General features: G+C 39.7%; 1 protein-coding gene across 3 annotated transcripts in view; it reads right to left on the bottom strand.

Moving 5' to 3' along the window:
- The window catches only part of SNX30 (sorting nexin family member 30), a 117,836-nt gene that overhangs the window by 42,592 nt on the left and 60,951 nt on the right, over positions 1–14,293 (bottom strand). For all 3 annotated transcript variants that reach the window (XM_047068060.1, XM_047068064.1, XM_047068073.1), the window contains exon 3: positions 9,321–9,431. In XM_047068060.1, the coding sequence (XP_046924016.1) occupies positions 9,321–9,431 (111 nt within the window). The remainder of the gene's footprint in view (positions 1–9,320; positions 9,432–14,293) is intronic.

The following is a 14,293-nucleotide window of genomic DNA, read 5'->3' as shown; positions in this document are numbered from 1 at the left end:
TTTTTAATTTGAGAGAGAGACAGAAAGAGTGCATGAGCAGGGGAGAGGGGCAGAGGGAGAGAGAGAGAATCTTAAGCAGGCTCCATGTTCAGCACGGAGCCTGAGGCGGGGCTCAACCCCATGAACAATAAGATCATGACCTGAGTAGGGGCGCCTGGGTGGCTCAGTTGGCTGAGCTTCCGACTTCGGCTCAGGTCCTGATCTCATGGTCTGTGAGTTCGAGCCCCGTGTCGGGCTCTGTGCTGACAGCTCAGAGCCTGGAACCTGCTTCAGATTCTGTGTCTCCCTCTCTCTCTGACCCTCCCTGATTCATGCTCTGTCTCTCTCTGTCTCAAAAATAAATAAACATTAAAAAAAATTAAAAAAAAAAAAAAAAAAGATCATGACCTGAGTAGAAATCAAGAGTCAGATGCTCAACCAAATGAGGCACTCAGGTGTCCCTAATCATTTATCTTAATTTCCACTCCTTCCATTGGTTTCTCAACCCATAACCTTCCTCCACCCAAAACAAAGCTGTCTTTGGTTCTGCCTTCAATGCTACATTTCTCTGCCTTATCCCCATCCAATGCTGACTCCTTTTTTTTTTTTTATGTTTATTTATTTATTTTGAGAGAGAAAAAGCGTGCTTGTGTGGGCCAGAGAGAGAGGGAGAAAGAGAATCCCAAGCAGGTTCTGCCCTTTCAGCACAGAACCCAACATGGGGCTCAATCTCATGAACTGTGAGATCACGACCTGAGCCAAAATCAGGAGTTGGACACTTAACCGACTGAGCCACCCAGGTGCCCCCGGAGACTGCTCTTTTAAAGATGATTGATGACTTTCTAATTATCAAATCCAGGGGATATTTTTCTGTTAGTATTTCATGACTCCTGTTGAACACATTCTGGTTTGCTTATGCTGAATAGGACTTGGGAGGAAAGCCTAATGAACAGATAAGTGGCTAGGTGTGCCTCATTTAACATAACAGATAATGTGAAATAGTTATTCATTCTTCAGATTTAGTACATTGAACTTTATGTTTAATGAATCAGGGAAGTGTGCTATTTAAAGGAACCCTGCAGTGAATCCTTCTGCAAACAGAAATTTCCTTCTAACCATTATTATTCCCACATGTACAGGGCTTCAGAAATTTGTTTCTTCCTATTTCAAGCCTTAAAGGGCACATGCCTACAATCAGCCTCACCTTCTACCTTCTGACTTGTTTGTGCAGAGGAATCTGGGTTGCTGATGAAATCAGGCACATCTATAGATTGTAAATGAGCAAGTGAGGAGCTCAACAAAGCTCCAAGCACGTGGTAGATGTCGTCTGCATGCCAGCTCTTTTTATTACCTTCTAAACATTGAGAACAGAAGGCAAAGGGGAAGTGGACCAAAGGGTGGAACTTCCACGTATCTTTTAGGCCAAAATGTTTTTTAAAAACCCTCTGGGTATGTATACCATTTCACATCCACTAGGATGGCTATAAAAGGGGGGTAAAAAAAAAAAAACAGGAAAAAACAGGAAGCAAGTAGTGGAGAAATTGGAACCCTCATACATCGTTGGTGAAAATGTAAAATGGCACGGCCCCTGTGGGAAACAGCTTGGCGGCTCCTCAAAAAATTAAACGTAAAACTAGTATATGATCCAGAATTCTATTCCTTGGTATGCAGCCCAAATAACTGAAAGTAAGTGTTCAAACAAAACCTTGTACAATCAATGTTCAAGGAGCATGATTCAAAATAGTTGGGTTGGGGAAAAGGGGAATGAGAAGTGACTGCTTAGCGGGTATGGGATTCTTCTGGAGGTGGTGAAGATATTCTGGAATTAGATAGTGGTGGTGATTATAACACACTGTGAATACACTAACAGCCACTGAGTTGCACACTTTAAAATGGTGACTTTTGGGGCACCTGAGTGACTCAGTCGGTTAAATGTCCAACTCCTGATTTCATCTCAGGTCATGATCCCAGGGTCAGGATAGTGCCCGCCTCGGGCTCCACACTGAGCATGGAGTCTGCTTGGGATTCTCTCTCTCTCTCTCTCTCTCTCTCTCTCTCTCTCTCTCTGTCTCTCTCTCCCTCTACCCCTCTCCCCTGGTCATGTGTGCTCTCTAAAAATTAAAACAAATAATAAATAAATAAAAATAAATAAAATGGTGAATTTTAGAGGCACCCGGGTGGCTTAGTCGATTAAGTGTCCAACTCTTGTTCTTAGCTCATGTCCTGATCTTGGGGTTGTAACTTCAAGCGTCATTAGATTCTGTGTTGGGTGTGGGACCTACTTTTAAAAAAACAAACAAGTGGTGCCTGGGTGGCTCAGTCAATTAAGCGTCTGACTTTGGCTCAGGTCATGGTCTTGCAGTTCTTGCGTTCGAGCCCTGCATTGGGCTCTGCACTGGTGGTGTGAAGCCTGCTTGGGATTCTCTCTCTCTCCCTCTCTCTCTGCCCTTTCCCCATTCGTGCTCTCTCTCTCTCTCTCTCAAAATAAATAAATAAACTTTAAAAAAAAGGGTTTAAAAAACAAAATGGTGAATTTTATGTTATATGAATTTTACCTCAATTTTTAAAATAAACTGGGGTGATGGAAGCAGATGTCAGAGAGCAGAGAAGAGGCTGTGCTGCTGGCTTTGAAGGTGGGGGAAGGGGCCATGAGCCAAGGGATGTAGGAAGCCTCTGGAAGTCGGAAAGGGCGAGGAACAAACTCCTCCCTGGAGCTTCCAGAGGAAATGCAGACCTGCCACCTTGATGTTAATCTACTGAGACCAGTTTTGGACTTTTGACCTTCAGAACTATAAAGTAATATATTTTTGTTGTTTAAATCACTTAAAAAAACAAAAACAAAAACAAAAACAAAAAACTCAGCTGGAGCGTGCGTGAGGGGGAGTAAGAATAGAGATGAAATAAGATCGGCCACTGGGGATAAATGCCGAAACTGGGTGTGAGTACATGAGGGTTCATTGCACTGAATCACTCTGCTTTCATATATTTAACATTTTCCATAAGGAAGACGTTTTTTAAAAACTACACATGCCCATACATGTTGAACCTACAAAAAATCCTATTTGCAAAGCATTACAATAACCCATTAAATATTGCAAGGTATAATCTTATAAAACATTTACATTTTTATAGCACTTGATACTTTGGCAGAGCACTTTCACGTGTATTTTGTTTCATAATAATTCATAAGACAGTATCTTATAATCTGTGAAACAAAAGCATGCTTCTTGTAGATTGTCATGGAAAGCTACTATTTTGGAGTGCGAAATCTGGACAAAGATTTCAATTGCTCAATCTTGAAACGGTCCAACTTCCCCTTGTCAGCATTTAAATTGCTTCTTCGTCAAATATTAATTTGCAATGAATGGCACATTTCAATTCAACAAATACTTAGCAGTACACCCACTACATGACAGAAAACTAATTTTCCTACCCTTATCAAACAAACAGAAAACACTGCTCCTAAGAAAAAAATAACAAACAAATAAATAAAAGAGCATCAAGATAAGAAACTTTACCCCCATAAAGAACCACCATCAAGCTTGGTTTAATTCAAAGTACTTGAAACCTCAACCAATGTTCAACTACTTATTAACTTAACCTACTAAGTAAGCTGAAAGTACGTATATGCTTTTTTAACAGTACAAAAAAGAGGAACCAACTAGAAAATGAAGTTAGAGTTTTTACTGATCATTTCACATTAAGAAAAACAGTTGCTGCATGACAAATTTCTTCTTAATAATTCCTACCAGTTTACCGCTACCAAACTGGGTATATAATTAATACGAATGCATCCTTCCAGCAAAGCTTCCTTCACAAAAATTGAAGCAAACGTTAACTTTCCCAGTACAATGAAACACTAAAGAGTTTAATAAATGCTTGTGCTTCGTCTCCAAAATCTATCCGCACCCATCAAATCATGAGATCTGTTGTCATAACTGGTTGTGCCCCCAGCAAAAGAAGTATTATAACCAACTTCTGAGCCAAAAAATAAACTAGGAAACAAGAACCATGTTACAATGAAGACGTTCCTGTGACTCTGACTATAAAGATAATACAGTGAGTTGTCACTACTAGATGACAGACACATCCAGCACTCTTCTAGGTGTAAGGTGACCTTTTAAGAACATGTGAGCATTTCTGCTTTTCAAGTTGCAGAGCAATAAAGCAATAAATATAAAAAGAAAAAAATATATAGAGGGAGCCTGGGTGGCTCAGTTGGTTAAGCATCAGACTCTTGGTTTCGGCTCAGGTCATGATCTCATGGTTCGTGAGTTCAAGCCCTACATGGGGCTTTGCACTGACAATGCAGAGCCTGCTTGCGATTCTCTCTCTCCTCTCCTTGCCCCTCCCCCTCTTGTGTGCGTGCGTTCTCTCTCTCTCTCTCTCTCTCTCTCTCTCAAAATAAATCAATAAACTTAAATGCACGCATATATATTTACTTATATATGTGTGTGTGCTGCAGCCCTAGAAAATATCAAAGTACTGTTAACAGGCCAGAATTTGTTAAAGACACAAAGCAGAAAAGACTGAATTGAGAGAAAAGTCAGTCAATATTGACCATCTTGTGATTCTACTCAGGCAAAGGAAAGGTTGGCCTAGGAAGTAAAGGGCTGCGTTTCTCCAGTACAGCCCCAGAAGCTGCCAAGTTCAGAGTCAGAGGGGCTGGAAACAGGCCTGAGGACAGTCAATGGGGAAAGGAAAATGAAAGAATGTGGGTTTCTCCCTAGAACCGCAGTCTGGCTGGCTGTTCGCTTACAACTGCACATGGTCCCAGTGAAGCCCAGGTAAAATGGGAACTTGATCTCCATGTTCCTAACACAAGTAGTATAATCGGAAAGGTCAGGAATTCTCACACATTTTTAACCATAGCTGACTTAAACTGGCGCACATACACACACACACACCCAGAAACTCATTCTCCCAAATTTTCCGACTAATTCAAAAGACTCTGAAGTTCATCTTGAAAAATAAAACATGTGCAAACAGCTAGAAAAGCCCTGAAAACAAGTATATTGGCAGGTGGAGGCGAGTTGAGGACCTGTACAACCAGATGTTGAAATGTTCTGTAAAGTCATAATAATTCAGATAGTGTAGGAGGGGCACCAGACTAGAAAGATCGATGAACCACAGGATCAGAAGCAGCCCAAGCACACGCAAGTCTGATGCATGATTTGGTCTGATGCACAAATGATGATAAAAATGAATGATTACTCATAAGTGGTTCTGGAACAACAGAAAACAGAAAAACACAACAGTGGTTTTCACCACCTGAAAAAAGTACAGTCCTCCCATGTCACATCAAAACAAATGCTTCTTTATGTTTTCATAAAAAATTTTAAATGTTTATTTTTGAGAGAGGGTGAAGAGCCGAGAGAGAGGGAGACAGAGGATCTGAGACGGGCTTTTGCACGAGAGCCCAGTGTGGGACTCGAACTCACAAACCGCAGGATCATAACCTGAGCTGAAGTCGGACACTTAACCGACTGAGCAACCCAGGCGCTCCAGAACAAATGCTTTTTAAATATACAAAAATGAAGGGTAACTTCATTTGCAGATATGGAGTTTTTACAAACCAATAAAAACAACATAAAATGAAGAGGCAAGTCATAAAAGAAATGCCAAAGTCCAATAAAGTCATGGGAAGATATTCCGCCTCATTAGTTAAAGACATGAAAACTTACTGTACAAAAATGAACTCAAAATGGATAAAAAACTAAAAGGTACGAGCTACATACCTTTTAGTACATAAAATTTTAGAAGCATTTAGCATATAAAAAAGATTTTAGCATGTAAAATTTTTAAAAGAAAACACAGGTGTAAATCTTCATGACCTAGGATTAGGCAATTATTTCTTAGATAAGACACCTTTAAGCACAGTGAAAGAATAAACAGATAAATAAATAAAAAACCTTTGCACTTCCAAAAGACACCATCAGAAAAGTAAAGAAAGGGGCACCTGGGTGGCTCAGTCAGTTAAGCACCCAACTTCGGCTCAGGTCATGATCTCACAGTTCATGAGTTCAAGGCCCACGTCGGGCTCTGTGCTGACAGCTCAGAGCCTGGAGCCTGCTTTGCATTCTGTGTCTCCCTCTCTCGCCTCCCCTCCCCTGCTCATGCTCTGTCTGTCTGTCTCTCTCTCTCTCAAAAATAAATAATAAACATTTTTAAAAAGTTAAAAAAAAAAAGAAAGTAAAGAGACAACTCATTCATCAGTAAAACTTTTTGCAAATTGTTATCTCTAATGAGGGATTTGTGTCTAGATTATATAAAGAACTAATACAACGCAATAACAAAAAGATAACCCAATTTTAAAATGGGTAAAGGATCTTAAAGATATTTCTCCAGGGAAGACGACCAATGGCCAAGAAGTACGTAAAAAACATTCAGCCGTCAGGGAAATGCAAATCGAAACCACAAGGAGATACCACTTCACACCTACTAGGAGGGTTATAATCAAAGAGGCAAATAATAACAGTGTTGAGGAAGATGTGGAGAAACTGGAACCTTCATACACTGCTGGTGGGAACGCAAAATGATGCAGCCATTTTGGAAGACAGCCTGGCAGTTTCTTACAAGATTAAATATACAGTTACATATGATTCAGCAATGACACTCCCAGGTATACACCCAAGAAAAATGAGACCACACAAAAACCTGCACACGAATGTTCACAGCCACGTTACTCATAGTAGCCAATAAGCGGAAATAACTCTGACATCAAATGTGAGCAGGTAGACTAAAAGTGACAGGTCCATACAATGTAATATTATTCGAAAATAAAAAGTAATGAAGTCCTGACAAGTCCCTCAACACAGATTAGCCTTGAAAACATTATGCAGAGTGAGAAAAATCTAGTCACAAAAGACGATATACTGTATGACTCTACTTTATACGAAATGTCCAGAATAGACAAATTTATAGAGACAGAGAGATTAGTGGTTGCCAGGTGCTGGAAAAGACAAGTTTAGGAGTTACAAGCAAGGAGAGGAAGGTTTCTTTTGGGATGATGAAAAGGCTCTAAGGTTGATCATGCTAGTGGTTGCACAACTCTGTATACTAAATATATTAAATATTGATATACAAATATACTAAATACTAATACTAAATATACTAAAAGCCCTTGACTTGTATATTTTAAATGGGCAAATTGTATGGTGTATGAATTATATCTTAATAAACCCGTTTTTTTAGATTAAAAAAATGAAAATATAAACAATAGTTATATGTTGCATGTCTACTAGGTCTCTATTTGACAACAAACTTTCTAGGCAGGGTCCCTTGTCCATATTATAACCCCTGACCTCCCCCACAGTACTTACCAGGCCTAGTAAAAGACTAACACAAAGTCGATGCTTAATAACAGATAGACAGTTTCTAGTCAAGTTGCTGGAGGATGACGTCTGAAGGGGAAAACAAGAATTTGTTTCCAGTTTGACTTTCATGTTTGAGTTACAGATGCCTTCCTATATTATATCTCTCTCCACCCCAAACATGTACCAAGAATTTATGAATAAATTTATGTCTCCATTTGCTTCTAGAGTACTTTCCTACTCATTGTTTCTACCCTGACCACAGGAAACCATACTCAAAGATACTCATTCCCCAGGCATTCTGGAGACTTCCATCCTCTTTCAGTTCTGGCTTCAGGGTCGATGCATGAGTGCTACCAGCAGGTGTCTCTGTCTAACCAAACTTCAAATACACTAGCTGCCAGCAGGTGGTGCATAATTCCCCCTCAGGCACAGTGTGAGCTAAACATAAAGAACGCCTGACTTCCTTCCAAACAGTACAGCATGGAACAGGAGAGAAAAAAAGAGTAACCGTATAGTGGAGAAACCTGACAAGCACTACGTCAAATAAGGTGATTGAGGTTAATATCAACAGTGATAAATATTGCTGATAGCATGTACCTTTCGTATGATGTGATGAGAACGGCACTTCCCCTGCCCCCAGCAAAACACATTACCCTAAGTTTAATCATGAGGAAAACATCAGACAAATCTCAAATGAGGGACATTCCACAAAACGCCTGACAGTTTTGAGTATTGTCAAAGCCATAGAAAATAAGGAAAGCCTGAGAAAGTATCACAACCAAGAAGAACCTACAGAGCTATGACAGCTAAAAGGAAGGTGGCATCCTAGATGCGATCCTGGAACCGATAAAGGACATTAGGCAAAACTGAGGAAATCTGAATAAAGGACTTTTAGTCGGTAATCATGAATCCTTACTGGTTCGTTAATTGGGACAAATGTGCCATACTAATGTAAAACGTTAGGCAAAGGCAGGTGTGGGCTATATGAGAATCCACTACACTACCTTCGCAATCATTCTGGAAATCTAAAACTGTTGTCGAATACAAAGTCTATGAAAAAAATGATTCACAGCTGCCAGTTTTGCCCAATGACGATTCTATTTTAAGTAACAGTTCCAACTGCTTAAAAATGAGTTTCTTCCCCTGAGAAAGAATGCAGTCCCCGGCAAACTCCATCATTTCTATCACGGCATATTCAGCCTCTTCGAACCATGGCGGGAAAGCACCGGAAGATGCATGCGCAACATGAAAATTGGCAGTGCTAAGAAGTTATTCAACCAAGGGTTTCACTGAAAGATAAAGCCTCTCTGAAGAGTTTTATGACCCAAATTGCGCTCAAGTCCCCAAAGACCCAAGAAACATCTGGGGTCTAAATGGTTATTATTTCTACTGGGGGAAAAAAAGTAGTCAGAAAAATACTCAATATGTATGTTGATTTAAGTAGTCTTTTAAATTTTATTTGCTCTAGTTCTGTTTTTTTTAATGGGTAGATATGAGTAATAGATAAATATTATGCTGCTGCTGTAAACGGAGTTAGGTGGCTTGGGGTCTGTTTTTGAAATGAAAAACTAGGATTGAACGGCGCCGTGCTAGATTCCTGCTCCCTGAACTACCCGTGTGTCTAAAGAGAGCCCAGCTGGCTGTCATGCGAGGCATCACCTGGTGGCAGCTGCCCAAACCTCAAGAACGTATGTCTGGAAAGGTAGTAAAACAGACAGTCTTTCAGTGGCAGCAAATCAGAATTAGGACTCTTTATACCTCAAAAAACTGTCATAATGAAAGTGAAAATCTACCCCAGCCTACTCAAGAAACCAGCATGAGGACAGCAAACCGGAAGCCAAAACCCCGAACGTGATACATCGGATAGCATCTGTGAAAATGTTTCATGTACGTTTGGTGCGAGAATGTGGTATAAAAGGTAAGACAGAATCTGCCCTGAATTTAAGGGGTGAGGGCTGAGTAAACATCCTCAGGAAGGACAACGAAGGAAAAGAGAGGAACCAGCTGTAATGACTTAGTACCTACGGGAATGAGATGAGTCGGCTGGGATTCCTCCAGTTTGTTCCTCAGCCAGTCAAAATCCTGGTATCTTCGACGAACAGAATATTCTGGCAGGTCAAACTCTACCCGCGTACTCTGCAAATAAGAAAGGTGGAACAAAGTAAGTCTAAGGGAATAGTACCATGTCTTGGCAGAAAGGAAGGAAAAAAGCTCTCTTTGAAAAACCAAACTGGGCAAGAACACACTTTCCTTCCACCAAAGCACCAGCCAAAAGGCAGCAATTACCAACACAAAATGAGGAGTCCAGGCCCCCAGGGCCCGGCTCAAAAATCCAGGATCTAGAATGAAAATGTCGAGGCTTTTGTTTTTGTTTTTTTCCCCCTGCCCTTAGGAAATGGAACTCCACTATCCCTCAGAATGTGTTTAGAAACATTTGATTCATTTCCTCCAGGCTTAACTTTGAGGATTTCTTTTAGCAGAATAATTCTGAGGATATTGCTACTGAATCCCAATCCATGTTTTCTGTTAAAAGAAATGAAGTCTCCACCTTCTGCTGAATATGCTGACAAGTTTTATCAAAGGCTGAGGGAAGACAAGCAGACAGAAAGAGCTAAGGGCACACCTGCTCGTTCAAGAGCCAGATTGGATGAAAATAGAAAACGTCTTGTTTCATGTGCCATATTCTGCGAAAACTATAACCTTGGAACTATATTGTATTTTAGATGATTAGAAAAAAAAAACTAGAAAGGAATGCCAAGATGTCATTGTACTGCAGAAAAATATTCATCTCATCTCATCTCTGTTCTTGTTAATTTTTCTGAAATTGCGATTGCAGCACTCTGGTAATGAAAACCAGTGCTAAATAAAATGAAATTAATTTATACCAAAACAAGATTTTTACACGTTAGTTTGCCCAGACTAAAACCGTGTCTCAGCTAAAGCATTTTCCCCTATGAGGGTATAGACTATATACCACAGTCATAGCTCTCAGAAATGAAAGGTCAAAAATAAAAATGGCTCAAGCCACATTTTATAAATTTACTCTTTCAGGCCGAAAGTCTGTTTTAATCCATGACCCTAAGAAAATCTTAAAAACATATGAACAAGCGTTAGCCATCAAAGAAAAAGCTGGGAACAGCGTTGGCATTGAAAATTATGATTTCACCCTTCCCAAAAGCCGTGCTCACACAGTCCAAGCAAAATTGTGAAATTAAAGGATTCGGTCTTGGACTGAACCCCAATTAACTCTTTCTGTAGCTTTTCCCCTTTCCAAAGTCCCATGCACAACCTTCCCCTATGATGGAGGGTACAGGTGGGAAGACGTGAGGAAATTCATTCAACCTAAGTGTTTGTGATTTATTAGAAGACTCCCCGAGTGAATCAGCATTGTCGAATTGGGGAGGAAAAAAAAAAAGAATGCTTGAATTAGAAGAAAAAAAAATCACTGCTGATGAATTTTCAGGCATGAGGCTGATGGAAATTTGAAGGGTAGGTAGGCTGACACTCCTTCCAAGGCTGGGTGAGGAAAGGCCTGGGCAGGAGCATTCCTAGCACCTACCAGATTCCTGAGACGCCACTAAGCCTCCCAGAGCCTAGGTTTCCTCAACAGTAAGAAGAGGGTTGGAAGGGACATTCTTCAAATCCCCCACCAGGCTCCATCTGAGGACTTGCCGACGATGGGCCCATAAAAGGTGGATTGTGATGTGTGGCAAATGCAACCTGTTTTCACTGTAAATGCAGTGATGGAGGAGTCTACTTTTTGCCTTCCTAAACGTTACATGTTATCAACCACTTCTCTTTATTATGCTTTTGAAAATCCTCTTCATAAATTGTAGTTTATGTAACGTGTCTAACTTTGAAATCAGTATTTGGTAACTATAAAAAGCAGTATGATAAAACACAAGTTTTGTTTCCGCTGTAAACAAGCTCACTGTCGGGGAACTGGCTTTTTTTTTTTCCCCTTCGACTTACTCAGGTTAGACATACTTATTTTAAAACTTCAGGAAAAATAAAAGAAGAAAAAATAAAGATCGGTCATAAACTCTCTTAAATTAAGAGGGAAAAAAAAAACCCATGATTAGTATTATGGTTTATATCTTTCCATATTTTTTCTATGCATATCCATTCATTCACTCATATTTTCTAAGTCTCTAACAATTCTTAGATATCTTTCTGTTAGCAAGTTCAAATCTAAGAATCTCTTAAATTCCTAAAGACAGAATTACTAGAGAAAAGAGTACGTGTAGTTTTAACTGACAAACTGCTTCCAGAAATATATCAACTTATATTCTTAACTGCATATTCTCCTCAACCAGTGGTTGTCTTTAATGGACTTACAACTGAAAAATAGTACATCATCTTTGTTTTCTTTTGTTTGTTTTATTTTTTTAACATATATTTATTATTGAGAGACAGAGAGACACAGAGTGTGAGCAGGGGAGGGGTAGAGAGGGGGAGACACAGAATCTGAAGCAGGCTCCAGGCTCTGAGCTGTCAGCACAGAGCCCGACGCAGGGCTCGAACTCACAAACCATGAGATCATGACCTGAGCTGACGTCAGATGCTCAACCAACTGAGTCACCCAGGTGCCCCTGTTTTCTTTTGTTTTTAATGACTATTGGGGTCGAACATCCTTTGAAATATTTGTTGGCTATAGATTTTCTTTGTGAGGAGTTTCTTTTTTTAAATTGTCAGTCAGGTCTTTTTCACTTGTGTAAGTTCTTTATAGCAAAGGGTTTTTCTGATACAGAATTTTAAAATTCAGCCATTATTCCCCTTTATGGTGGCTACAGTTTGGTGTCATGAATAAGAATGCTGTCCCCATTGCAAGCTTTTAAAAATATTAACCTGTGTTCTCTCCTTTATTTATGGTTTATTTATTTTTGTCTTTAATTCCTACCATTCTACTTCTAGGAATCTACCATTAGAAAATACTTTTTAAACGGTAGCAAAGATATTTGTATAATGATGTTCACTGCAGTACTATTTAAAATAGCAAAGGAATGGAGCACTCAGGTGGCTCAGTTAAGCGTCTGACTCTTGATCTTGGCTCAGATCATGATCTTATGGTTCGTGAGGTGATGACACAGAGCCTGCTTGAGATTCTGTCTCTCATTCTCTCTGCCCCTCATCTGCTTGTGCGCACTCTCTCTCAAAATAAATAAATGAACTTTAAAATACAATAAAATAAAATAGGAAAGGAATCAAAACAACCTAAATGTCCAACAATAAAAACAGTTAAGTTATAGGATATTTATTCTATGATTATCAGTAATCATGTCTGTAAGACATCTTTAACATCAAATATGCTTCAACATAGTTTTTTTTGACAGAGAGAGAGAGCATGAGAAGAAGAGGGACAAGGAGAGAGAGAGAGAATCTTAAGCAGGCTCCACATTCAGCATGGAGCCCGACGCGGGGCTCTATCTCATGACCTGAGCCGAAATCAAGAGTCAGATCCTTAACTGACTAACCACCCAGGCACCCCTGCTTCAGTATAGTTTGAAGAAAAAAACACCAAGATTCAAAATTAATTGCACATACATTATGATTTCATTTGTATTAAAAATATGGATATAGGGGCACCTGGGTGGCGCAGTCGGTTAAGCGTCCGACTTCAGCCAGGTCACGATCTCGCGGTCCGTGAGTTCGAGCCCCGCATCAGGCTCTGGGCTGATGGCTCGGAGCCTGGAGCCTGTTTCCGATTCTGTGTCTCCCTTTCTCTCTGCCCCTCCCCCGTTCATGCTCTGTCTCTCTCTGTCCCAAAAATAAATAAAAAACGTTGAAAAAAAATGTTTTAATAAAAAAATAAAAAATAAATAAATAAAAATATGGATATAAAAGGTTAGAAAAAATCTAGAACTCATAATGACAACTGTCCTTTTTTATACTCATCCTTATTAGGTGCCTCGTTAGCATATTAGGTAGTGTGTCTCATATATCCATCCTTGTTTCCAAATCTTCTACCATTCTCATATAATACTTCTTTTTATAAATTTTTTAAAATGTTTATTTATTTTTTGAGACAGAGAGAGACAGAGAGAGACAGAGAGCATGAACAGGGGAGGGGCAGAGAGAGAGGGAGACACAGAATCTGAAGCAGGCTCCAGGCTCCGAGCTGTCAGCACTGAGCCCGATGCGGGGCTAGAACTCATGGACTGTAAGATCATGACCTGAGCTGAAATCAGATGCTTAGCCGACTGAGCCATTCAGGTGCCCCAATTCTCATATACTTTCATAATCACACACAAAAAATAAAGCTCCTTTATGGATATAATGGCTTAAATAAAGGAGTAAAAATTTGATGCTTTGGAAAGCAATAAGGTAAACAAAAACTATCATGAAGCAGAAGGATATTCATGATACTTTACTTTTATCACAGTTTGTTCTAGAAAAGATATATGATACATGAAATATGATTAAATGACACAAATTAGAAGTAGGTGAGAAAGATCAAGGGAAAAAAAAAACAAGGACAGAGAGAAAAACTAGAGCCACAAATGAGGCTAGGCACACTCACCGTGGAATTCTGCACACCTGCTAAAACTGGGCCACAGACACTACTGTGGATTTCTGGAGAGAAACCCAGTCAGTTTTGAGACTCAGAGTACTCCTAAAATATGCAGGCCAATAAAAACTCCAACCAGGAGCATGTAGTAAAATTTTCCTCTGTGAAATTCAGGGTCTAACTTGGTAAGGAGAATAAAGTAAAAAGGGGTTTTTTGCTCTATTTTCTAGTAACAATAAAAAAGAGAAAAGGGTACACCCACAGTTCCATTATCAGAGACAACCACTATACTGTTTTGTGTCTCTCCAAAATCTAGAATGCCCCACAAGATCACAAGGTCATGGGTACTCACCTAAAGTCAGATCTACAAATAGGTAACAGAGTGCAAGAGTTGTACTGAAGAATATTCATTTTTGCCATCATTCTATGTGAATATCTCTAGGCATCCCTGCCAACTTGTGGTCTTTGTGTGTGTGTGTGTGTTTTGTGT

Source organism: Lynx rufus, unplaced genomic scaffold, assembly GCF_022079265.1.
Source record: "Lynx rufus isolate CCGP_SWC_20201006 ecotype Redwood Valley unplaced genomic scaffold, mLynRuf1.p SCAF_10, whole genome shotgun sequence".
NCBI classification, from domain to species: Eukaryota; Metazoa; Chordata; class Mammalia; order Carnivora; family Felidae; genus Lynx; species Lynx rufus.
The sequence above is the reverse complement of the archived record's forward strand: the minus strand, read 5'-3'. Positions and strand labels throughout refer to the sequence as shown.